General features: G+C 45.9%; 1 protein-coding gene and 1 non-coding gene across 10 annotated transcripts in view; one reads left to right on the top strand and one right to left on the bottom strand.

The window, feature by feature from the left end:
• CLASP1 (cytoplasmic linker associated protein 1) overlaps nt 1-23,805 on the bottom strand; it is a 184,645-nt gene that overhangs the window by 124,150 nt on the left and 36,690 nt on the right. For all 9 annotated transcript variants that reach the window (XM_074595300.1, XM_074595301.1, XM_074595304.1 and 6 more), the window contains exons 3-8: nt 10,285-10,363; nt 9,966-10,069; nt 9,357-9,448; nt 9,194-9,269; nt 6,265-6,362; nt 4,658-4,725 (exon numbers count right to left, since the gene is read on the bottom strand). In XM_074595300.1, coding sequence (XP_074451401.1) covers nt 4,658-4,725; nt 6,265-6,362; nt 9,194-9,269; nt 9,357-9,448; nt 9,966-10,069; nt 10,285-10,363 — 517 coding nt within the window. The remainder of the gene's footprint in view (nt 1-4,657; nt 4,726-6,264; nt 6,363-9,193; nt 9,270-9,356; nt 9,449-9,965; nt 10,070-10,284; nt 10,364-23,805) is intronic.
• On the top strand, nt 11,503-11,619 carry LOC141746955 (U4atac minor spliceosomal RNA). The gene has a single exon (XR_012588558.1). It is a non-coding gene; the product is annotated as a U4atac minor spliceosomal RNA (small nuclear RNA).

Raw genomic sequence — 23,805 nt, forward strand, 5'->3', positions numbered from 1 at the left:
CTTGGAGTCTCTGTTTATGTCCAATAGCCTCTTCCTGCATCACATCCAGCTAAAGATCATCGCACAATGCCACATGAAGACAGCAGCTGACTAGCTGGCAATTATTGGCTCTTTCATGCTGAAAATGTATTTGTCCTAGGGGAATAAGGCATCTGCATAATTAGCAAAAGCAGTTACACAAAAAATAATTAGCTCGCTGAAAGCCCAAAGGGGGAAAAACTATAATTTTTGCTTCAAGAGGCTGACTAATTATACACCAAATAACAAAACAGAGATGCACTGAGAATCATCGAGAAATCCAACGTGGATTTTAACTTCATATTCTAGCTATAAGGGCTGCTGCCTAGCAACAAGCAGCATACTTCGGCATGCCAAAACCTCCCTCTGACTTAATGAAACACCTCATATTACTATGCAAACCTCCCCCACCCCACTACTCATTTGATTCTTGTATTACTACATGATAAAAACAAAGCCTAGCCAAAAAAAAAAAAATCAAGCAATTCAAGACAAACACAAAGAAGCATTAATGGACCACAGTATAGAAAGATAAGTAAATATAACACACATGAATTATTTTCATAGATATAAAATTCACATTCTGATTAGACTTGATTTATTCATGGGATCAGGAAATGCCTTATTTTAAGCACTTTTTCTAGTAGACTAAGATTTCCGTTTGCTCGTGCCTTGGGAACCATTAACTAAGAAATCTTTAACAACTTAGAGCATGCTTGCTAACCTCCAAATTACTCCTGATATACAAATAATGCTGCTGCAATTGCTTTCTTTTACTTGAATCCTCAGTGAGCTGGTAGAGGAAACTTATCCCAAACAGTACTCTCAGAGCTAAGAGACCAGATTTTAGTTATCCTCCTTCTTTGACCAGTACTTTTGCCATATTTCACCATTTCAGAAGCCACAGTTGCTTTCCCACCTGCCCAATACCACTATGTTCTGCAGTAAGTCAGGTTTGACAACCACTTTCAAGTCTTGTCGTAATTAGCACCACTCCAGTGCTCCATTATGAGTGACACTTTAGCCAACAGCTTGCTCTTGGTTACCCCCCGACGCTACCCACCAGAAGTTTAGACTCACCATAGTCACCCATAAGACCGCATTAAAAAAAAAAGTCAGACATTGTGTTTGCTACTGATCTGGGAAGTCATGATACAGCTTCAGTTAGCCTTTCCATTTCAGAGCCACGCATTAACCCTAAACAACAGAAAGCCCTTCCCCAGGGGGCGAAGCGGGTTACTTTTCATTCGGATCTGTTCTGCAGCTTCTACACACCCGACATGGGGAGCAGCTCTGAGCAGAAAACCCACTGCGAGGGAGCTGACGCTGCTCCTTCTGTAGTGCCATCTTATGCTGACAAAGGCTTATAGACGACAGTCTGCGCAAACATTTGCCAGTCTGCCTCCCAAAACCTCCGGGACACTCATGCAGCCTGCACAGAGATAGAAATAGAACACGCTGGCTACAGAGAGGGACTACCATGAGCTTTTAAGACAGTACAACTCCACTGTGTTGCTTGAAGTCATCTGATCCAGGCCATAGAACGTGAAGGTTAAAGTGTTAGTATTGCACGCACACACTTACAGCCCTTACAATCTGAAAGGAGCGGTATTAATGGTAACAGACAGACATTCCCCATAATCAATAGCGGACTCCGCCAGACTCAAAGGATTAACAAGATCGAGACAGCTACTTCCTGAGAAAGGTGAATCTTTCGGATGTGCAATATTTTTGTCATCACCTTTCCTGGTGATGTTGACAGCTGCTGAAAGTGTCACCTTTGTTCAGAAGCTGCAGGAGGCGTCAGGGACACAAAAACCTGACAAACTTAGCTTGTCTTTAGGCCATAATAAACTTGTGACCATGGATGAAGATAAGCCTCCTCCACTGGATTATACAACCTCAAAAAGATAAACTGGAAGTTGCACAGAGCTGCTGACACATTAGATACGGTGAGCATGTACGTTCTATTTGTGCTGTGCTTGGAGGGCCAGGAAGGATCAACAAACCAGCCTATAGCACTATGAGAAACCGAACCCTCCCTCAAACGCACACAAAGAGGTATTAATAACTAGTGTTCTCATTATTAGCTTCACAAATAAGAACTATTTTAAAATTAACTCATGCAGCTACTGACATTTTTTATGGTTAGGGAGGATGAAAAGGCCCTGGCAGAGCAGTGGGAGATCCTTATCCTTTCCACACCCTGGTCTCTGACCCCATAACACCGCTCCATTATCCCCAGCTCCATTCCCCCCAGGCTGCTTTTCAGTCTCAGTGCCCACACAGGAGCTTCAACAGAGGAGAAGTGCTAACACACGTGCTCTGGGCATTGCATCCAGCCATGGCACGAGCAAGGAGGGCGAGACATCAGCAGATCAGGTGAAGCAGAGTGAGGGAAGACATGAGTACTTGAGGCTAGAAGCCTAAAAAGCCCATCAATGAAGTCAAGGACATGAGATAGGGTATGTAAGGCCCCAGGCACTATATCTGCAATAAAGCTAAATCTTCAAATTCATCTAAACAGTGACAGAGGAAGGGATATTAGAAGAAAAAAGTAATTCTCAACGAAGCCTAAAACAAGCAGACCTAATATACATAGACACTTTACCTGCAGTTACAGGAAAGAAAAAATAAAAGTGTTCCTAAGGAATCCTTCCTTAGGAATTTTACAACAGATTATTTGCTCTCTTGGAAAGAGATGGCACTCTAAGAACTGTCAGCCCAGAAGAGGTCACCCTCATTGTCTCATCTTGTTCCTTTTGATATCTTCAGTGGTGCCAGCAGCCCTGAATCACATCACAGCGTGCACTGGGAGGCTCAGTCTAGAGATCAGAACTACCTCTCAAAAGCCAATGATTCGCAAGCGATGTCTCTGGTACTGTTCTGGGACACACACGTAAAAATGACTGCACAGCTAAAACTCATGTTGCAAGTTTAAGGTAACTCTAGTTTCTTTCTCTTAATTGATGTTTATTCTTACACATTTCTCACCTATTGCATACTAAATACTCTTCTAATCAGCTGTGGCACATCGCATTTTCTAAGATCACCTTCATTTGGATTAGAAGAGCCCTCCATAAACAGCTTAAATTTAGCTAGCAGCACATTAAGCTCCAAAATCTTTCCCCCTCCCACTAAAGCAAGTCAACAGAAATCCCACCCACAGCCATCTTCCCACCACAGCTTTTGTTTAACACGTCCATGTAGCAACACATCTCACCCCAGAGCACAAGCATGTCTCCTGGAACTCCAGACAACAGCAATCCGCATAGTACAACAATGCATCAAGTTAACTTTTTCTTTTTTTGAAACCCCATTTTATTCCACTACTAGCAAAACAAACAAATCTACCCTTGCCTAGCCAAGTGGAAAACAGAAAAGTTGGATCAGCAGTAAGCTTGTTTCAGTTTGAGATAGGATTTCAGAACACCAGGAGGTTGTAAACGTCAAGATGTTTGCTAAGGGATTAGATATTTACTTCCCTCCTTTTAAAAAAGTACAAGGATATTTGTTTCTCAACCGCACTTTTTTGCCACTGTAAGCCTCATTTACTTATGCAGCCATTGTTTTCCCACATTATGCAAAAGCACAGCTTTAACCCATTCCATCAGAGGAACCCGCACCAGGTCTTCAGCATTCCCAGACATACAAGAGAATCACATCATATTTCGGATGACATATCCAATATAACTTCAGAACTTTCAAATAAGTCCATTTTATTTTTTCCTGCAGGGACGAAGTTTACCGTATTTCAAAATGGATACAGCAAGAAGAATAGTGCCTAGACCACTCTGCTCTCTTGGCGTCTAAGAGCACGATGGGAAAGATTGGGGACATCAGCTCTCCTGCTCTCAGCCTTGCAGAGGGTGTGAGCGTGATAGGAACCCATGGGACTGAACCCAAGTTCTTCATCTCTGCTCTAGCTGGCTGTTGGCAGAAAGTCTAATTCCCTCACCAATAATTTTCTCCAGAATCTATCCCTAAAAAAAAAAAAAAATGAGTGACACTTACTGAAAGTCTTTTCTAGCTCATAAATTTACCTATGAGAAAAGCAGTAATAGACATTTGTTTTTAAAGCAAGCAAAATACTTGCCTCGGACAAGAAAGAACAGAATTAAGGCTCTGACAAGGGCTTTGACTATCAGTTATAAACATAGGAAGTACGTAAACTTAGGAGCGGCAAAATACGGTGCCTAAACAATATCAGCTTTAAATGGAACACTCCTACACTAATATGTATGCTTTCTGTGATATTTAGGGCATTAAACTAAAAAGGCTTCTTCTCTGGAATTACTATTTAATTTACCTTATGAACAGTTTAAACAAAGATGAACATGGACCTGAAAACAGAAGATATATTTCCCTAATGACACTCAAGAGGAAAAGGAGAACAGCTCTAACACCATCTTCTGTTCTTGAAACTTCAGCTTCATTCTCCGTCTTGATACTACCAGGAAGACAAAGCAGACCAACTAAACATCAATTTATTTTCTGCAAGAGCTATGTATTTCTGAAAAATCACCTAATACTTTACTTCCCCAACAGAACGAATGCTTGCTCTGTGTCCATTTGAATGCCACACCAATTGAAAATTGCTAAAAACACCAAAAAAGAGAATACAAGTACATCTACTCACCACCTGAACTCTGGATCATGTTTCCAGATTTTTGGACCTCGTCGAATTTTGTAAAAATTACATTCAACCTGTTTGAAAGTTAAAGAAAGAAATACACCATGAACAACTGAATTTAATTTTTAGGAATCTTCTAATTTAAGATGTTATGGGACAAATTTTCCTATGACCACATAAATCAAATTGCAAATAGTCTTTTTTAAAGGCAGCTTAGGTCTAAAAGCATTGGCAATATTAGTGCATTCACAAAATTACATTTTAAGCTTGATCATTCTAAAAGCCCTAGATTTAAGCAAAGCCAGTTTTATGGAGTGCCTTTACACCATACTCTACTTGAAGAACGCAGAGATATAAACCAGCAATGGGTTGTGACATATGTTGCGCAGCTGGTCCCCACCAATTTCAATTTGGATCTTTGAAATCAAAACGCAGCCCACAGAAATCATGCAACTGTAGCAAAATTTTAGGACTAGCGTTGCCAGTTATTCCAGTGTGGACGATCCAGTAAGAAAAAAGGAATGGATCTGGGCAGCAGTTTCAGCTGCATTTGCTGCCTCGGGACAGTCCCCTTTATGGACACAGGAATTTTGAGTCCAGTTTCAGGTTTTCTGGGGGATTACCGTTCAGCCTGGAGAAGAGAAGGCTTGGGGTGACCTTATTGCGGTCTTTCTTATAAGACCTCTTCATATATTGAAAGACGAAGTGGGACTTTTTAGCAAGGCCTGTAGCGACAGGACAACAAGCAATGATTTTTAAACTGAAAGAGGGTAGCTTTAGATGGGATATAAGGAAGAATTTTTTTACGGTGAGAGTGATGAGCCACCGGAACAGGTTGCCCAGGGAAGTTGTGGATGCCCGTCATTGGAAGCGTTCATGGTCAGATTGGATGGGGCTTTGAGCAACCTGGTCTAGTGAAAGACGTTCTGGCCCATGGCACAGGGGTTGGACTAGATGATCTTTGAAAGTCTCTTCCAACTCTATGGACATTCTACGCTCACTCAGGTCATTGAGAGCACTGTCAGAAATATCAGTGTGGAGGGCAGTTATTTTAAAATTTAAGAAAAAAAAGTCACAACATGTAAAGGCTGATAAGAAAAACTGACAGGCAACTGATACTACAGAGAAATAAGAGATACAATTGGAAATACATTACTGAAGATGACATGTCTAACTGTAGATGCATTTCTAGTCCATTACTACTTTTCTTGTCTTAACTATTTGCAGAAATACTACAAAACCAACAAACAGCTTCACACATTTGTTTTTAGCCTTGACACTTCGTTCCCATTCATGTCACAGGTCCGATGGGGCAGAAGATCTTTATCACATCTCATTATCTGTTAACTACACATCTGTAATGTTTTTATTGGTTTTCCAAAGATGCTGTGGCATACTTGGGCAAAGGTACAGGAACCACATTAAGTGCAACCTCAGAAAGTGTTTGTAGGATCTAAAAAAAAAAAAAAAAAAAACAAACCACAAGCCAAACAACAAAAAACCCTGATCACAGGAAAAGGTTCAATCACGCAGCTCCTGAAGCCTTCTAAAGGAAAGATGGGAATAAAAAGCAGACCAAAAACAGTGAAGACATAAGGACATTCTTAACGTACCGAGATTGGGGTAATCCTTTTTTACTGAGATCAGCCCTTACACGTTCACCAACATGTCTATAAATTTCCACAAGGCTGTTTATTGCTGCATCTCGAACCTGAATGCAAAATATAAGAGAAATCAATCATCTTTATCATTTAAATAAATAAATCCCTGCCCTACCTTGGAGAAAGAAATTTGCATATTTCTCAGCAACAACAGTTGCCACTATACACATTACCACAGAGTTCATGAAGGAGCTCCCATCCCTGCATTTCAGGTATCAGCGGGTCTAATTTAATGGAAAAGGCAGTCAAGACATGAGATGAAAGGTTTTGTATGTAGGGACACACACAGGGAGCTGGGCTGCCTTTGCCAAACTCTACCCATTGTGTGCAACAGGTACATTCACTGAATAAAAAAAAGCGAGTAGAGAGACACAAATAGACCTTATATTCCTAGTACGTTATAAAACAAATGGATTTTAAACGCCATCTTCTGAACTTATGTTTCTGTGTTGATAACAATATGGGAGGGAGAGACAAGTAATCAATCACCTGAGTCACCATGAATTTTGCATGTTTTCCAAACTGATTTGGCAAGAAATTGCTGAGCACATCCTTCCCTCCACCCAACAGAAGAGCCACAAATCTGATTAGTGTCACCTTTTGTACTGAGCCTCCATCAAACATGGCAGGCAGAGAAAGTAAACTATCTGCTCTGTCTGCAGAAATGCCTATGGACATATGCACTTCTGCTTCTCAGACGGTGGCCTGGCAGCTACCCAAGCACCCAGACACATCAGGACTAGTCACAGGGTATCTTGTGGGCACAAGCTAGAATCTCCTATAGGTGAGAGTCAGAGGACAGGCATACATGCCCTGCTTCCTAGCCATAAAATAGAGGCAAGCACTTTACTCACACTTATCTCACTCCATTCTCCTGCCCTGCAGCCTTCCCATCCAGCAGGTCACTGCCACTTTCCGAACCACTGCCGTCACTCACGCCAGCCCTTACTTACTCAGGTTCTTACCTCTTCTCTCTCTGCCCATCAGCCCCATACACCACCATGCAGCACTTCTGGACACAGCTCAGGGGGGACTCTGGTGTCCCTGGTTTCTGGGTTATGCAGACCATAACCCAGCCTCGCTCTCTGCCTCCGACAGCCAGGGAGAAGTGGCAGCACCCGCATCTCTGCCCACAGTGAGCCAGAACATCCCGACAAGCTCTGCCGTACCCCCAGCCTGACACCGTGTCCCCTCCGGCCACGGCACACAATGCAGCCAGCCATGGAAGTCCTCACTGCATCATCTGGAAGGACTGTGTGTGTACAGTTAACCAGAGAAACTGGGTAAATCCCATACTGGGTAAGGCAGGGAGCCCCTACTATCATACTTGGTTTAGTCTACCACAGCAATAACAAAGCTTTAATGCTCAATTTGCTCTTTGGGAAAATAGCCGTAGTTTACATACTGTTGTCATACCAGATGCTCACTGGGTTGTGCAATTGCATTAGTTGAAAACAACAAAACCACTCTTTCTGAAAAGGGCAGTAACAGAACAGCTTCCACATCCACGACAAAAGACAAAAACACTGCGCTTGACCTGGATCTGTGTTTCTCCACCATCTCTCACCAAGAGAGGGCAGCATTGACCGAGCATCAGGTCCCCCAGAGCTCAAGAGGAGACGCTGGCTGGGCAGAAGCAGCCCTAGGGGAGCCCAGGACCAGCCCCTGCCCCAGGACAGGAGCCGTTCAACCAGGAGCCACTTTGACAGCGATTTGTGTCGATCGGTTTGGGCACGGGCTTTCTGGGGATGAGGAACCAGACCCAGGAGAAGGGGCAAGAGATCAGCCTCATTTCCCCCTGCAGCTGAGTACTGGGGTAGTGAGCTGTGCATATTGGAAGACACAAGGAGGAAAAACACATATCGCTGCCCTCACCAACTTTCTGATTCATTAACAGCTCACCAGTGGCAGGACCAAGGTGTCTGTCTGTGCAACAAGTCCAAGTCCTAAACCCAATATCCCCTTGAAGAGTAACAGCTTGCTCAGTCACAGCTCAGAACTACCAAGACCCTGAATATTAAACTTCCTCAGAAAATTCTTGGGTAAACAGGTTTATCATCCTGCATTGGCACAAGCAGCGAGGGAAGGCTGCTTCACACTCAGTCCTCCTGACAGCCATGGAAGATGGCCAACTCTCCAGAGCCAATGTAAATAAACGCCCACTCCAGACCTGGATCACAGATGCGTCACCCATGCTGGGAGGGCAACAGGGATATTCAAAAACTGCTAATACACGTTACATGGCATAAATTTGAATCCTGCTTCCCCACCTCCCTCTTCTCACTAACCTCACATACTTGCATCTAATTTCAGGTTAGGTCCTGGGCAGGGCAGGACAAAAAGCACACAGAAGTGACAGATTTTTTTCCAGCATGTATCTTCATTTGGGTTGCATCGCTGATTTAAGGTTCCTATACAGCTTGCCTTCTCTCCACACCTTATTCAGAATCTCCCCGTAACAACTTCTGGCAGCGCACATGGCCAGGCTGCCTGACTGGTCCCATTTGCCCTCCCTGCCCAGACTGGTTCTTTTCTGAAGGTGACGGGTGCTGCATCGAGCCCAGAGGGATCCCTACAGCCTCCCCTGCGTTCGGGCTGTAAGGCACAGGAGTTCCCTTCCCACAAAAGCCTCCTGCTCCATTCACCTCACCTGCAGACTCATGTTGTTCTGTTGGAACTCTTACAGTAATTGATATGCTGGTTTAGGCATACTTCAAATCACACCTCTTCCAAACCAGCCAAGGGCTCTTAATGAACAGCATTGTTCAGAGTTCACCACCAGCACCACAATTAGCAAATTTACCAACCAGAACAGAGAGCCCCGCTTACCAACAAGGCAATCAGCACAACCTTCAGACCTGACTCACAGCAAAAAGCTTACCTGGCTGTTTGGATCTCCAAGTAAGTTACATATATGTGGCACTATCTTACTCAGTGTTAAGCTCTGAGCTCCAGATCTGGGAATAAAGAACAAAAGAGCACCGGTGTGAGTCACAGAGCAGGCTCGTGTACAAAACATGGGTTTGCAGCAGGTTCCGACTTACGCATTGAGTGTTGCAATAAGGCAGAGGCAAATCCCTTCCCTTGTCCGGAAATTCTTGTGTTTGAATCCTCCTAGCATCCTGTCCCACACGTACTGTGGAAGACAGAAAAGAACGTGAGACAGAAAAAAAGGACGTGGGGAAAGAGACAGATTCTTTCTTCCAACAGACATACAGCATAACATCTCTGGAGCTTAAATAAAAGCTTTTCATTCACCCAAGCAGAACAGGACAAGAAGTAGAAAGACATTTTTAGATCTGACTAATTCTTTGCTCTGTGCTGACTGCACAGTAACTCCCCAGTAGCTAAAATGATGCTTTTACTTACAGAAAGAAAGTATCTTCCAAGGACCCAGAACAACTCCTCCAACATCCACCCTTCCACCCACCCACCCATCCCATCCTTGGGAAATCCACTGACAGTGATGCTCCCATGTGTACCCTGACTTACAACAGCAATCGCAAATGAAGCAAATATCTCCTAATGAGGTGTAAGGAGATGAAGCCATTTCAGTCAGAGACACAGGAGAAAACCCTCTGTCTGACAGAAGAAAGTTCTCCTTTTTAAGCAGCCATTTGCTCTCTCGCACTGCAAAGGGCTGTCGAGCATACCTGAGGGTTAGCAGCTTGTTCCATGATTTTTAGCAGCAAGGTCTGATCCTGCTCCCTCACCGAGTCCTTTGAGTCTCCCAGCCTATCAAGTAAACTTGGCAGCACTGAGGAAAGAAAACAGGAACATCCAAATCCCTCACAAAACTGTCACAGCAGCACAGCCCCTCTGCTCTCCCCGCACCTAACAGAGGGACAAGCCTGAAACCACCAAGAACCTCACAGGGGCTCTCCTGGGGAGAAAGAAGGCTTTGTGTGCACAGCAGCCAGAGGGGACCCCACCAGAGCGATGATATCCCCCCCTCACACACAGACCCCTTACCTGTGCCAATCTGAGCCTTGAAGCGATCTTGCAAGCGGGACACCAGCGCTGAAAGGATGTCAATCCCCAGGAGAACCACCTGCAATCACAGGACAGAAGGCGTTATAGGTGGCAGCCCTTCCCCCCCGGCCCCAGCCAAGGCACGCAGAGGTGGGAGCACCAGCACTTGCTCCCCAGGGAGAAGGGCCACCGGCACCACTCGCCCGGGTGACAGGGCTGCACAGATAGACACAACTGCTCCTTGCACAGCATACGACAGACAAGCCAACTGGTTCACAGAACAGAAGAGCCCCCAAATTATTGCTCCCCGTGACATTTACAAGGCAAAATTCCCTGCCAAGAGCTTGACAAAGCCAACAACTGTAATTGCCACTCAATGCTAAATTCATACGTATATATGTGCAATGTACACATACCATATGCATAGCAATTTCAGTAGTTGCTGTAACTAGCAGTTTTAATTAATTGTGATTATTACACTTATAATTAGAAAATGGTGTGCACTAACAGCTGCCTAATTATTTACTTGCAGAAATTAAACCCAACACTTTCATGACAACTGAAACACGGGGAAAGGCATTTTGTTTGAGAGATGCTTCAGGACAGTCTGCAGATCAGAACCCCCACCCTGATTAGCCCCATTTAATAACAGTACCAAAAAAAAAAACCCAAAACATCACACACAAAATATACTGCACAGCTTGTATACTAAATACTTGGCAAGACCCTATAGATCGTGAGAGTTCTGTATGAGTGCCCTTCCCAGGTTTTTAGCAAGGCGCTGAGGTAGAAGCGTTACGGACCGCCAGGCTTCCGCGGGGGTGCCACCAGGGCTGTCACAGCGCAGCGGACGGCGAACATCCCGCACACACACGTACCTACAGTATCTATACATTCGCAGCAGCAGGGCCGCGGCTGCTGGCGGGGCGGCCGGCAGGGGGCGCGCTCCGGCGCCGCCCGGCGCGGCTGGCCCGCCCCCTATGCAAATAGAGGCCCGGCTGGCGCACTGCACTCTGGGTAGCGCCGCCACAGCCGACAGAAAGGCTTAAAACCGGAGCCCAGGGACGCGGTAGAACCGCCGCTCCCGCGCCGCGACCGGGAGGAGCGTGCCCCGGAGCCGGACGGTGGGGGAGACGGTCGGGCACCGCGCCGCCCCTCGCCGGTACCGAGGCCGGGGTGAGCTCTCCCCTAGCGGCGGCGCACGACAACAGACAAGCAACCGTCCTTATCTGGGGGTTGCGTGGCTGCTCAATGAACGCGTGGTGAGGGCAGCACTGCTAACGCCTTGAACAACACACCAGCGCCCGCTTCGCGCGCGGCGCAATTTTTGGAACCTCGCACTGTGGCGCGTGCCCGGCGCGTTCCCAACAACGGCAGCTGCTACGGCTGACCCTATCCCACGGATACACAGCTCTGGCCGGCGTCCTGAGCTGATCCACAGCACCGCTACTCTTAATGGCTCACCCGAGCTCCCACCCTCAGCTCATCGCATGGAGTCACGCCAGATGCAGCTCCACAGCAGCGAGGGAAGAAGCGATGAACAGAAGAAACAGCCTGCTGCACATCAAGTCTCCCGAAAACTTCCTAATATAACTGCCTGGATCCAAACTTCCCCCAACGTACTTCACCTTCTCCAAACAGCTCCTGCACTTTTCTCCCATCACAGCAACCTACCACCGCCAAGTGCCCAGCCAGCTCCAGAGCCAGCTGCCTTCAGCCCTACCACTGCCCACTCGGCTCCTCCCAGCTGGGTACAGCAAGAGGACAGGCTTTAGGCCCTCGTTAGCCAACAGATGTTTTTAAGACAAGTCACTGGGCCTGTGAAATCCAGTCATCGTTCACAGCTGTCTGACCAGAGTCCCATCACAGCAGCATCCTGCCTGCAATCACCAAGGTGTGCCCCAGGGATAAATGGGATCCCAGGAGAGGAAAGGATCCATCTCTTCTAACTGCCTGCATGCTGGGAAGAGCAAGGGGAACTCATCACTCAGACATTAAAGGAAACACAGGCACAGTGCAAACACAGCCAGTTACCCTGCAGTTCGCCCCCAGGACAAGACAGGGAAGATGAGCTAAGCCTCCCAAGACTTTTTGCTGTTGTGCTGATAGAAATGGAGAGTAATGATTACAGTGGCAGCTTGGGCAGCTATTGAGGAAACAACCACTGGGGGTGAGCAAGTGTTGTTCCCTTCCATGCTGGATTCATTTATCAACCCTGATGCACCACCTGCCTCCCAAACTGCTGAAGGTCAGAGGTGGAAAGTTGAAATCTTGTATGGATTGAGATCCAAGGGGCCTGTTAGAGAGACAGATAAAAGGAAAACCCAGGGCACAATTGTCAAATGAAGAATGAATTGAATTCCAGCCCTTGTTGCATTGGATTGACTGCACTGAAGAGCCCACCCCAGTTTACTGCTGAAGCGGTGACTGAAGCTCTGCCTGAATTAACACACACCAATGACCAGAAGGAACTTCAGGAGAGGGGAGACCGTCACACAGGGCCAGAGCAGCGATGGGCCGCATCAGCAGCCATGCCACTGCTGTGATCTCACAGCACATCCCTTGCCGGGGAAGCCAGCCATCAGGCATTGCTCCACACCAAGGCACAGGAAGGGCAGCTCTCCACATGAAATTCCAGATAACACTGCAGTGCTGATAACTACGGAGCTATTCCAGGCCTTTACATCAGCACAGGTCTTGCTTCATGCTCCAAGCAAGGTAAGACTCACCAGTATCTGTAGGAGCACAGAGGCACCCAGCCCTCCACTGAGAAAACGCCAGGTCAGCAGATGCTGCTTTTAGCCCCCTGCTTTATGCAGGCCCCAAAACAAGTGATCTCAGGTCTCCCAAACCCACTGCAGAAAGACATAGTGGCACAGCCCCAGCTCTGCCACTTTGCTTATTTGACTCCAGAGGTTCCCCAAGACAGTCAATAAAGCAATTTGTGCCATCCCATATTCAGCTCAATTGGCATCTGCTGCTGCTTTGTAATGTCTCAGAGTACTTTCCAGAGACACTAAGGGCTGTCAGCAAGCCCTTCTCCTGCCTCCCTCCAACTGCCAGGTCTCAAGGCACCACCATTCCCAGTAAACAAGCCTCTTGTTAGTTCCTGGGATGCAACACAGCCTTTCCCAATACAGAAAATACTTTTTTTTTTTTAAAGAGGTCATTAAAAACTTAGTTCAAAGAACTCAAAGCATCTGTCCTTTAATACATGGGTGGTGTTGAAAGACCTGCAGGCAGCTCCATGTATCAGACAGCAGATAGCCTACCATCATCTGCTCTAACAGTAAACGCTCAGCAAGCATGGCAGACAAACACATCCAACACAGCTTAAAAACAAGACACACCTAAATGCACTCCCATAAAAGGGCAAGAAAGCAAACTGCACAATCCAGCACAAAGCGACCAGAGTGAAACACAGCCTTGGGCTACCCCGACAGCCTGCACTAACACAGCAGCTCCAGATCATAGTGGGGAAGAGATGAGCCCTTTCCTCCACCATCCGCACCATGCCACACACAGCAGAAATGTATGTGGTGGCTGCTGCTTCATCCCACCTCTGTTGCAGGGAATCATTGATGGGCTAAGCAGCCCATCCCCATGGGCTGGTTTCACTCCACTGGCTTCCTGATGGAGGACAGGCTGGATCGATGGGCCAAGGTCAGTTGTATGAGGTTTAATAAGGCCAAGTGCTGGGTCCTGCATTTCAGTCACAACAACCCCAAGCAACACTACAGGCTTGGGGAAGAGTGGCTGGAAAGCTGCCCAGCAGAAAAGGACCTGGGGGTGCTGGTGGACAGACAGCTTAACATGAGCCAGCAGTGTGGCCAAGAAGGCCATCAGCATTCTGGCTTGCATCAGGAATAGGGCAGCCAGCAGGAGTAGGGAAGTGATCGTGCCTCTGTACTCGGCACTGGTGAGGCCTTACCTCGAGTACTGTGTTCAGTTCTGGGCCCCGCTGCACAAGAGGGACATTGAAGTGCTGGAGCGTGTCCAGAGGAGAGCTACCAGGCTGGTGAGTGGTCTGGAGACCAAGTCATATGAGGAGAGGCTGAGGGAGCTGGGCATGTTTAGCTTGGAGAAGAGGAGGCTGAGGGGGGACCTCATTGCCCTCTACAACTACCTGAAAGGATGTTGTAGAGAGGTGGGTGTTGGCCTCTTCTCCCAAGTGAATAACAACAGGACCAGAGGAAATGGTCTGAAGTTGCAGCAGGGGAGGTTTAGATTAGATATTAGGAAGAGTTACTTTACTGAAAGAGTGGTCAGGCCCTGGAACAGCCTGCCCAGGGAGGTGGTTGAGTCACCATCCCTAGAGGTGTTTAAGAAATGTCTAGATGTGGCACTTCAGGGCATGCTCTAGTGGCAGAGATTGTAGGGGTTTTTTTGTGTGTGTATGGTTGGACTCGATGATCTCAAAGGTCCTTTCCAACCATGAAGATTCTATGATTCTATTCTATGATGGACCTTCCACACCTGGCAGCTTCAGACGCCAATGGGAATGCTGGAGGTACAGTCTCTACCCCAGCTGTGCCAGCATCTTACTTCATGCTCAGTTTCCTCATCTCCAACACAGTGGTGACATCTTTTAGCTGTTTCACTTTGGAGTCTGTCTATGAGGTCTTTCTTGGACGAGGAAAAGGAGGTGGAGAAAGACAACCTTCTAAATCTCAAAGTGCAAAAAAAAACTGCAGGAGAATTCAACCAAGTTTTTGTTTTTTAAATACTTGCTTAGATAATCTTTTTGATTCATAAAGACACAGAAATGCACTTGCGTACCTTAAGCAGACTTAATATATTTGTGAAAAAGGAGAACACTTCAGATTTCACATTGAGAAGCCTGAGACAAGCACCAATGTTCCACAGCACTGACTGATGACTAATGCTCATCAGCTAGACAGGGAGCAGTTCTAATTCCTCAAGACATGAAACATCCACCAAAACTGAACTGGAGACCCAAGACCAAGCAGGAGCTAAAGTTATCACACATTTGCAGATTTAGTTTTGAAGTCAGGTATGTATTTTGGGTCAGGACAGCAATAATACAACTCCCAGCAGACAGACAGACAAAGTTAGCTTATGAAATGCTGACTGCTGTATTCCACCTGCACACAAGTCACCTCATCATGCACACATCCACCCTGGAGGACTAAGTCCTCCTCCTGCCATTCCAGCAGTTAACATTTCGTGTTCCAAGGCAGGATCACATCTGCTACCGGTGAGCGCATTGCCCCAGACCAACGATCCCAGTACAGACACAGGTCATATGAGCTATACTGTACAACACAATTTGCAAAACCAACACCAGCAAACAAGAAGGCAGCAACAGTAGCACAACTGGTTTTACTGGCATGACTACAAGCTTTGGTCAAAGAGCTGGGAGTGGGGGGGACGGGGAAGACTTGAAATGGTTATTTCTGGGCTCTTCCTCTATATCCATTCTGTCACAGACACCACCGTCAAAATCCACAAACAATTCTGGACACTGGCCCATTGATTTGCCATTCAATATAGCAATGCCTCAAGAGACCGGCTGCTTGGTTTGGATATATACGTTTTTCCATTGGAACATGGATCACAGTCTCTTTGAATTACTTCCCAGAGAAAAAAAATGCCCCTTTTATTTCTCCATCATCTACAGATTTCTAAATTTGTGAGATTTAGAAATTTTAACTAATTAATGTGGGAATTTGCTCTGTTTGGAAATCTAATCTCACAGTCACTTTTCTTCTGTTTTAACATATTGATGGGAGTCCAGACATCTGCTTTGAATTTAAAAGAATGTGAAAAAGAGCTACACTACAGAAACCTTTCGTAGTGTTTTTCTGCACTCCTATACAGCTGATCAGAGTTATTCTGCCCAGAACACAGAATTATGCTAGGCTAGAATTATGCTGTGGATCAAACACAGAAAGTACCTACAGCTGAACAGTCACAGTGGGTCAGGAACATCCCTGGCACTCCGTCCTTCCCCAGCAGGGAGGCCAAATCCTGTACACCGTAAAACATCAGCACCGAGGGGCTCCTTACAGCACAGCACGCAACTGTTCAGCAAATCAGACTAGCAGCACATCTAGCAGACCTGGCAGGATTTAAACTACACAACAGCTTTCATCTCTATATCCCTTTTCGTGGTCTCTTCTACCTTATGGTTGAAGGCCTTTTCTCCTCTCTTGGCAGTACATCTAGGGATGCCTCAACTCTTCCTCCTCTGCTGTGAATCCATCTCCTGCTGCCCATGAAGATGGTCCATGACAACCACCCTCTCTAAAGGCAGCGAAGCCCAGGCTACTTATGCTGCCTCTGGCATGCCAGCATCTCAAAGGAAAATCCAGGAGGTATTGACTGCTCTGCGCATCTCCGCCCAGACAGGCTCCCAAATCTCCACTATTTGTGGTCTCCTCTCAGTCCTAGGCTCTGTCCACCATCATCCTGCAAGTTTATCTTCCCTGCCCCTCCATGCCAATACCACCCTGTGCTCCCGTGGCTGTACTAACCCTGCAGTGACTCTCCTTTCCTCGCTGATGGCAGCCAGTACTATTGCAGAGTCCCCATACTACAGTCCCAACCATCTGAGCCTCTGGCAAGCACCTCATTTGTACACCACAAGGAGCAATACAACTTCCCACAAGTCTTCTGGGACTGGAATAGCAGGGAGAACTGCAATCAGCCCATCTCCTTAATCCCCCGCTGCTCTAACATAACAGGGCTCAGAGCACATCTCATCACTTTCAAACTACTGCTTGTAAAAAAACTATCAAGAAGAAGCATCTATGAATTAAGGACCACTGTTCACCTCAAAATTCAGGAGACCAGCTTATTTGACGCCAACTCACCCAACAATGGTGCAGCACTGTTGGACAATGATCAAGGACAGTAAAGCCTGCATGACAAGTGAAAGCCTGCCAGGGCTCACTGCTGGACTGATGGAAACGGCTGAACCAGAACACCCAATGAAACCACCAACACTCAAAGTGAGCAAAAACCTGGTTATTTAAAGTTCTCCTGCATTTACAGACCCGGGAACAGATGAGCAACTCAGTAAATAATGCATAGCTCTAAAGTGAAATAAATCCCGGAAGGACTAAGGTCATTTAAGTGTTTGGAGGGATGTATTTTTACAACAACTGTTAGGACATAAGGACGCCTTTCTTATGCAAAAGCAAAAAACCCCAAGAACTATTTTCTATATCCAGTAAAAAAAAAAAGCCAAAAAAAATTCAGTTGTCTCCTGATGTAAGAACTAGAGACTTGGTAGAACACATGAAAAATTCAAAGCAATTCAAGGAAATGCACCACAGAGCAAGAGGTTATCACTACAGAAATTCCACAAAGAAAAATGGAGGGGATGCGTAAAAGAACATGATCATTCTGAAATGCGGACATCTGCTTCCACAAGAGATGTCAAGTATGTCCTAGGTGAAGCAGCTGGAGTGAGTCAGCCCACAGCCACACTGCTCCTTGCCCTGGCTCCACTCAGTGGAATTGAAGGGGTAGGGTTCCCAAGACTAACAAATTCACCCTCTTTTACAAAGATTCTGCATCGGTCCTTGAGTGGTTGCACATAACCATGATGAGAAGGAGCAGCATGTAACCAACCACTGGGCTCTGCCCAAAGGATACAGAGGGAATCACAAGTTGCAGAGTCACTGCTGTGGAGCACAGGTGGCTTTTCTAGCCTGAGCAAGGTCAAAGCTCCAGACGGCACAGCAGGTAAATCACTACTGACACAAACTACAGTCTGCGCTCAGTCTCCAGGGAAGCAGCACTGGTGGAAATACACCGGGAGACCTTGCAGTTGAAGGTAGAGTCCCAATTTAAATCACGCTTTCATGTCTCAATTACCCCAAACACTGATGAAAACCAACAGCAGCCAACACTGTTTCAGGAAGGTAGTCCCATTTTTGGAGGGCCTTACAGGTATGGATATCTGCATGGCAGTACTCAATGCTTAGTGTCTTCACATAAAAAAAAATTAGAACAAAACACGTGCACTACCAACTCCTGTTGCCTTTGGTTCCTCACCACAAAGCAGTTAAATATCTGAGTCAGAAGCACTGCCACTATTCTGTACATTTCCATTGCCCCCAGCTGAGCACTTACATTTACAGCCAGGTCCTCAGCCAGTAAAGAAAAATGGATGTCGCTCTGTGAGTATGGATGAGATCACGCCTGTGTGCGTCAGCTGTGGATCGGACCCACCAAATCCTTGAATGAGCTTGTAGCTTTGGTGACAAGTTGCATCTTGGGAGCTCAAGGCAAAATGAAGCATCATAGAATGAGTGCTAGGATCTCTTACAGAAAAGCAACAAGAACACGTCAGGGAAAGGAAAAAAGCCATTGCAATACCCTGCTTTGTTTTTCATGGGAAAACTGAAAGCCTTTATTACGGCAACTAGTAAATTGCTAGTTTAGCAATGTGCCTTATTAACAGACCAGGTTGGTTTACCTAATGAAAGTGTTTTCCGCTCCATTAGAGGCAAAAGCCTGATACAGTACATGGACAAAGCAAGAAATCACACTGGCAATCTGCCTTTAGGAAGAACCATATTAGCTGGGGGACCTCAAGATTCCCAGCACAGAAGTGCTGACCCCGACACCATCTCCAACACCTACAGGAATAGAAAGTGCTCAGCACATTTTAAAATTGAAACAGAAGTGCTTCTGAAGGTTTAGACAGCAACTGGAAAAAAAAAAACAAGACGACAAACACACAACCTAGCAGATAATCACCCACCGTCCTCTCTGCTCACTTAGGGCTCAAGAGGAGTAGTGAGAATTGTGAGGATGCTCCAATATCCAGCTACCTCCCTTGACCACTAGTTCCCACTCTTCTGAGCACCTGCACTTCCAGATTACACCATTCAACATAAGCTTTTATGAGGAATCTCATAAAAATCCTGCAGATCTGCAATGCTGTGATGACAGGCCACATGGACAGCCTCACGAGGAGGGCATCAAAGAGGTGCAAACACAGCCAAGACCCACTAGCTGCTGGTAATGTGAAAAAAAGCTGGGGACCTCTCAGAGAGGCCGAGCAGCCACCATGGGTAGGAGCTGACAGACGCTGACTTGAGCAGGGTAGAGGGTAGTTACCACATGCTGACATCTCCTGCTAGATCACAGCTAACGTAGCTTTTTTCTTGCCTTTTTTGGGAAGAAAAGAACACATGCAATTAAGAGTGCAATAGCATTCTCCCTAGCCACAGCCTTTGCAAAACTCTGGAAACACCCTAAGACCTGAAGCTTCCACAGCAGCTCCCAGCCCTGTGCAGTCAGACTGCCTGCTCAGCATCTACCATACACTCCTACATCCTTGAGAAGAGTCACCAGACGCAATCCACAGCAGCCTAATAGTACAACTAAGAACTCTACTGAGAAAAGGAGAAGAAAGGTTCAAGATGCCTTTGTTAGCTGCAGGAAGAAGTAGAGACAATAGCCCAAGTAAGCGAGGAGATGGAAGCTAGGTAGAGAAAGGGGGCCACAGGTGTCAGGAGGGAACACTCCCTCCATGGAGTGAGGCATCACTTCAGCAGGAGCCCTATTCCTGCAAAGCTGCTTCTTTAGCCCACTGAAATCTTTTCACCCAGAGAAGACTGTAAGAGCTGAAGCTCTGACCAACTGGCCATATGGAAAGCCTTTAACAATCTCTTAACACAAGGGCAATGGCTTCTACATCCTGCCTAAATTCTAAATTACAGCTTCAGTAATTACAAAATCCCTATCTGGAATTCCCCCTCAGTTTGTGCCCAAGGAGTCCTTTCTTCACTTTCCATTGCTAAAAACTGCTGGAAAGTGTTGCTAGCACTGTGGTGCTCTAACAGCCAAGAATAGGCAACTGATTTTGTAGCTGCCAAAGAGCCCAAAAGGTTCAGTTATTTAGAAAGAACTGCACTAAGTACTATGCTGGAGAGTGCAGTTGGAAGAAAAGGTGAAAGTGAGACTACACTTGACCACAGAAAGTGAAAGGAAGAGGCTGCTTATGTTCTTCTTACTTGGAAGACAATATTAATTTGCAGCCAAGGAAAATCACCTCTTGGTGTAGACACAAACAGCCCACTGGGTGAGTCTAGGACAGAGCTGGCTGTCCCACCAGCAACCACAGCAGCTCACAAACAAGACAATCCAAACAAAGCTTTATATTTAAAAAAAAAAAAAACAAACAAAAAAAACAACCAAACACCATGCTCCTGCATCATGTTCTACAGATCTTCAGGCAAGTTTTAGATACGACAGGCCCAACAAGTGCTGTTCATAATTCAGGCACAGCTCTTCCAGTGGCCAGCATCACAAGAGGAGATGATTTTAGGATCTTGTGTGACAAAACTAAAATTCAGGGTTTCAAGAGATTTCAGAACAGAGTGGGACCCTGACACATGAAGGAAAGAGACAAGTGTGCTGAGAAGCGCAAAGAAACCAGCCTCTGGAATACACAGCACCATTTTCAAGTATAGAGGATCTCTGAACATATGCTGCCCTTTCTCTGCTGGACCTACACTTTCTGCTCCCATCCCCTTAGGGATGGTGAAGCTTGAGTGACCCATGCAGTATTGGCAAGCACTACCCTCCAGGCAAGTCTTCAGCAGTAAAGTCACAAGGTCTTCCTTCACAAGTGAGCATTGGAGAGGAGACAGTGCATTTCCCACACCGTTCTGACCTAGAGGATGCCCCTTAGAGGCACACATTAAAATACTTCTCAGTCTCTCCTTCACCAGTGGGGAGTGCACCTGAGCTAGAGCTAACCCAGCAGCCACAGCAGCCAAAAGATCTAGCACAGCCCATACAGAAAATGTGATGCTTCCCACACCTTACTCTTCAGTACTGTCAAGACAGGTCAGTGAAGACAAAACCACTGGTTTAACCTGTTGACTATATCACTTTCTTGTTTTATCATTCTCTTAGTCCCCTCAAGATACAGTTAAATGCTCTTTCTCAATGTATGCCTAAAAACCTAAAGGAAAAGCTTCCAGAGGTTTACTATCAGTGCTACGCCAGTGACTCCAGCTGAAATCAGGACCCCAGAAAACCAAATGCCACAGAAAGGGACAGTCCCAGTCCTGTCCTACTTACCTGAGTGTGCCTATGCAGGTAGAACCAGACCTTACATCAGCAGATATGCACCACTGCCCATCCAGAAGCTGGGCAGCTGCCACTGTGCCCTCTGCTTGAGCCATTGTGTCATCCTGCAAGGGGTCGGGACATTTCAGTGAGAAGTGACACAACTGGCCCAAGCCTGGCACCCTGCAGACCTCTTTACACAGCTTCTGGATCAGCAGCTCCAACCAGCTCAGAGCTCTAACCAGTCCATAACTCACACAAGCCTCTCAACTCCAGCTCTCAGCACATTTCTTGATCAATTCAGGCATCATTTTTAATATCTTTTAACTTCCAGCAAGTAGATATCTTCTAAGAATTTGACCCATCAGAATTTAAAAAAAGATTCTGTCCCTGCCCATTTAAAAGCTATTGCTACCTTTGAGGGCAATACTTTCCAGAACTAAACCCCACATGCCACAACACACAGGAAATAAGCATTCTTCTTCCTAAATACATTCCTCTCCTCAACTCCTTTTGACCTACGCGTCTGTCCCTTTGCCTTTTTGGCTGTCATCATCAAGATCTGGAGCAACAGCTGAAGCATCACTCTAACTGAGCTCTCACAAGAGAATAAAACATCTGTTTTCCTCCCTCAGACTGAAAACAGACGCCTTTTTTCAGTTGTTTCCAACAGATACTCAATTATGACAGCATAGCGAAGCACAATGCATCTAAATTAGGGCACACCCTTGGACCACACTGGTGCATGGCATGTGGTCAGAAACCCAAAGAGGTTTTGCAATCTCGGGCGAGCTACCTATCCATGAGTACCTGGGGTCTGAGACACCACACACAGGCAAGGGTAGATTTCTTACCTTGGCACTTAGAGGCTGCAGATGCCCGCAGAACTGGTCTGGAGCAGAACACATGCACCAAGCGCTATGCACTTGCACTGCAGTTCAGCTGGTACTTGTGGCTTTTTCTAACAAGCTGTCTGTAAAACCAAATTCCATACATATAACACTGCTCATCTCCTTCACCTGGTGTTCCAGGTCTGAAATAGGTGACAGCTGTCACCATGAGACAGCTGTTGAACAAAATCTGCCTGGAAGGAGTTATACTGGCTATTGTAGTCCTGTTGGAAACCCACTGCTACACAAAACTCATGCAACTGGCTCCCATGGAAGCCACAGGGAGACCTAGGAGAGCAGCCTGGCAATAGCTGGTTCAAGATCCAACCTGAGACACAAGGGTGGGCTGACATTGGTAAGACTCAGCTCAAGCAGTACTCATGCTGTGTCTGTTCCTGGGGCTGAAGCACTCCAGTCACCAGAGCTGTTAAACTGGTGAGACATTTTACAGAAAACAAAAGAACAAGGGAAGAGAAGGGAATTCTTCACCCTGCATTGTTTGAAGGAGCCAGCATTTTCTTAAGGGAGGAGAACATCTGAGCAGCTGATGGCACAAGTGGAAAAACAGTTGGAAAATTATAGGGACAACATACATTTTGGCTTCTACATCACATTTAACATTAACATATCACATTGGCTCTAGAATCACTTTTAAACAAGTCAGGCAAATAGTTCCTATCAATGCTCTCATGCTGCAGCTATACAAACAACCATCCCTCACATTAGAGGCTTCCACAAGTTCTTGTGGATTGATACAAGAAAGGAATTCATTAAATGTTTAACTAAATCATTAGCTCTTAGATTAATGATCTTAAATGGAACTCTTAAGAAACTGAAATACATCAGAGGAACAGAAGCTATAGATGTAATACAAGAAGCCACTCAGTTCAGCACAGGCTACACAAACAGCTGACACCCTGGGAAAGCACAGCCAGATGAAGCAGGTACCTCCTGGACAGGCTCTACTCACCTTTCTCAATGTTTTTACCATGTCCTTCTCTACTTCATCTCCCATCATTATTTTCAACACAACAAAAGGTAAGCTGAATCAAGTGTTTAAATAGCCATTTTGATCGTGATTTTAGATGATCAGTTGCCTTGCTTTGCAATTCAGTTATTTTCACAAAACGGTTTGTTCTCACTGGACACTTGTTAACATGAACAGCCTTCTAACTTTCTGCTGAACAGGATATACTATATATTAATGCAGGCAGTTAACAGCACAGCATACCTTTATAAAAATGCAAAAACCTAAGACTTAATACAGCTTAGCAGAAGAGGCTGGGCCATGCTTGGGGGTGGGTGGGGTGGGGACAGACAGTTTTTTTTTTTTCATCCCAACACAGCAGAAACTTGAAGCAACACTGAAAAGCAACTCTGAAGAAATGCAACCCACTGGATGCAAGTTACACTTCACCTCATAAGGGGAAGGGGAAAAACAACTTTACAACTTGTTCCTTCTAAATAAAAAAAACATTGACTAAAGAAAACATTTACTAAAGAAATGTAGAAACATTTGTAATTCGACAAGGAAGAGACTCAGTTGTTCCTCGTCATCACAGCCAGGTTCAAA

The sequence above is a fragment of the Larus michahellis genome, chromosome 7 (genome assembly GCF_964199755.1).
Source record: "Larus michahellis chromosome 7, bLarMic1.1, whole genome shotgun sequence".
In the NCBI taxonomy this organism is placed as follows: domain Eukaryota; kingdom Metazoa; phylum Chordata; class Aves; order Charadriiformes; family Laridae; genus Larus; species Larus michahellis.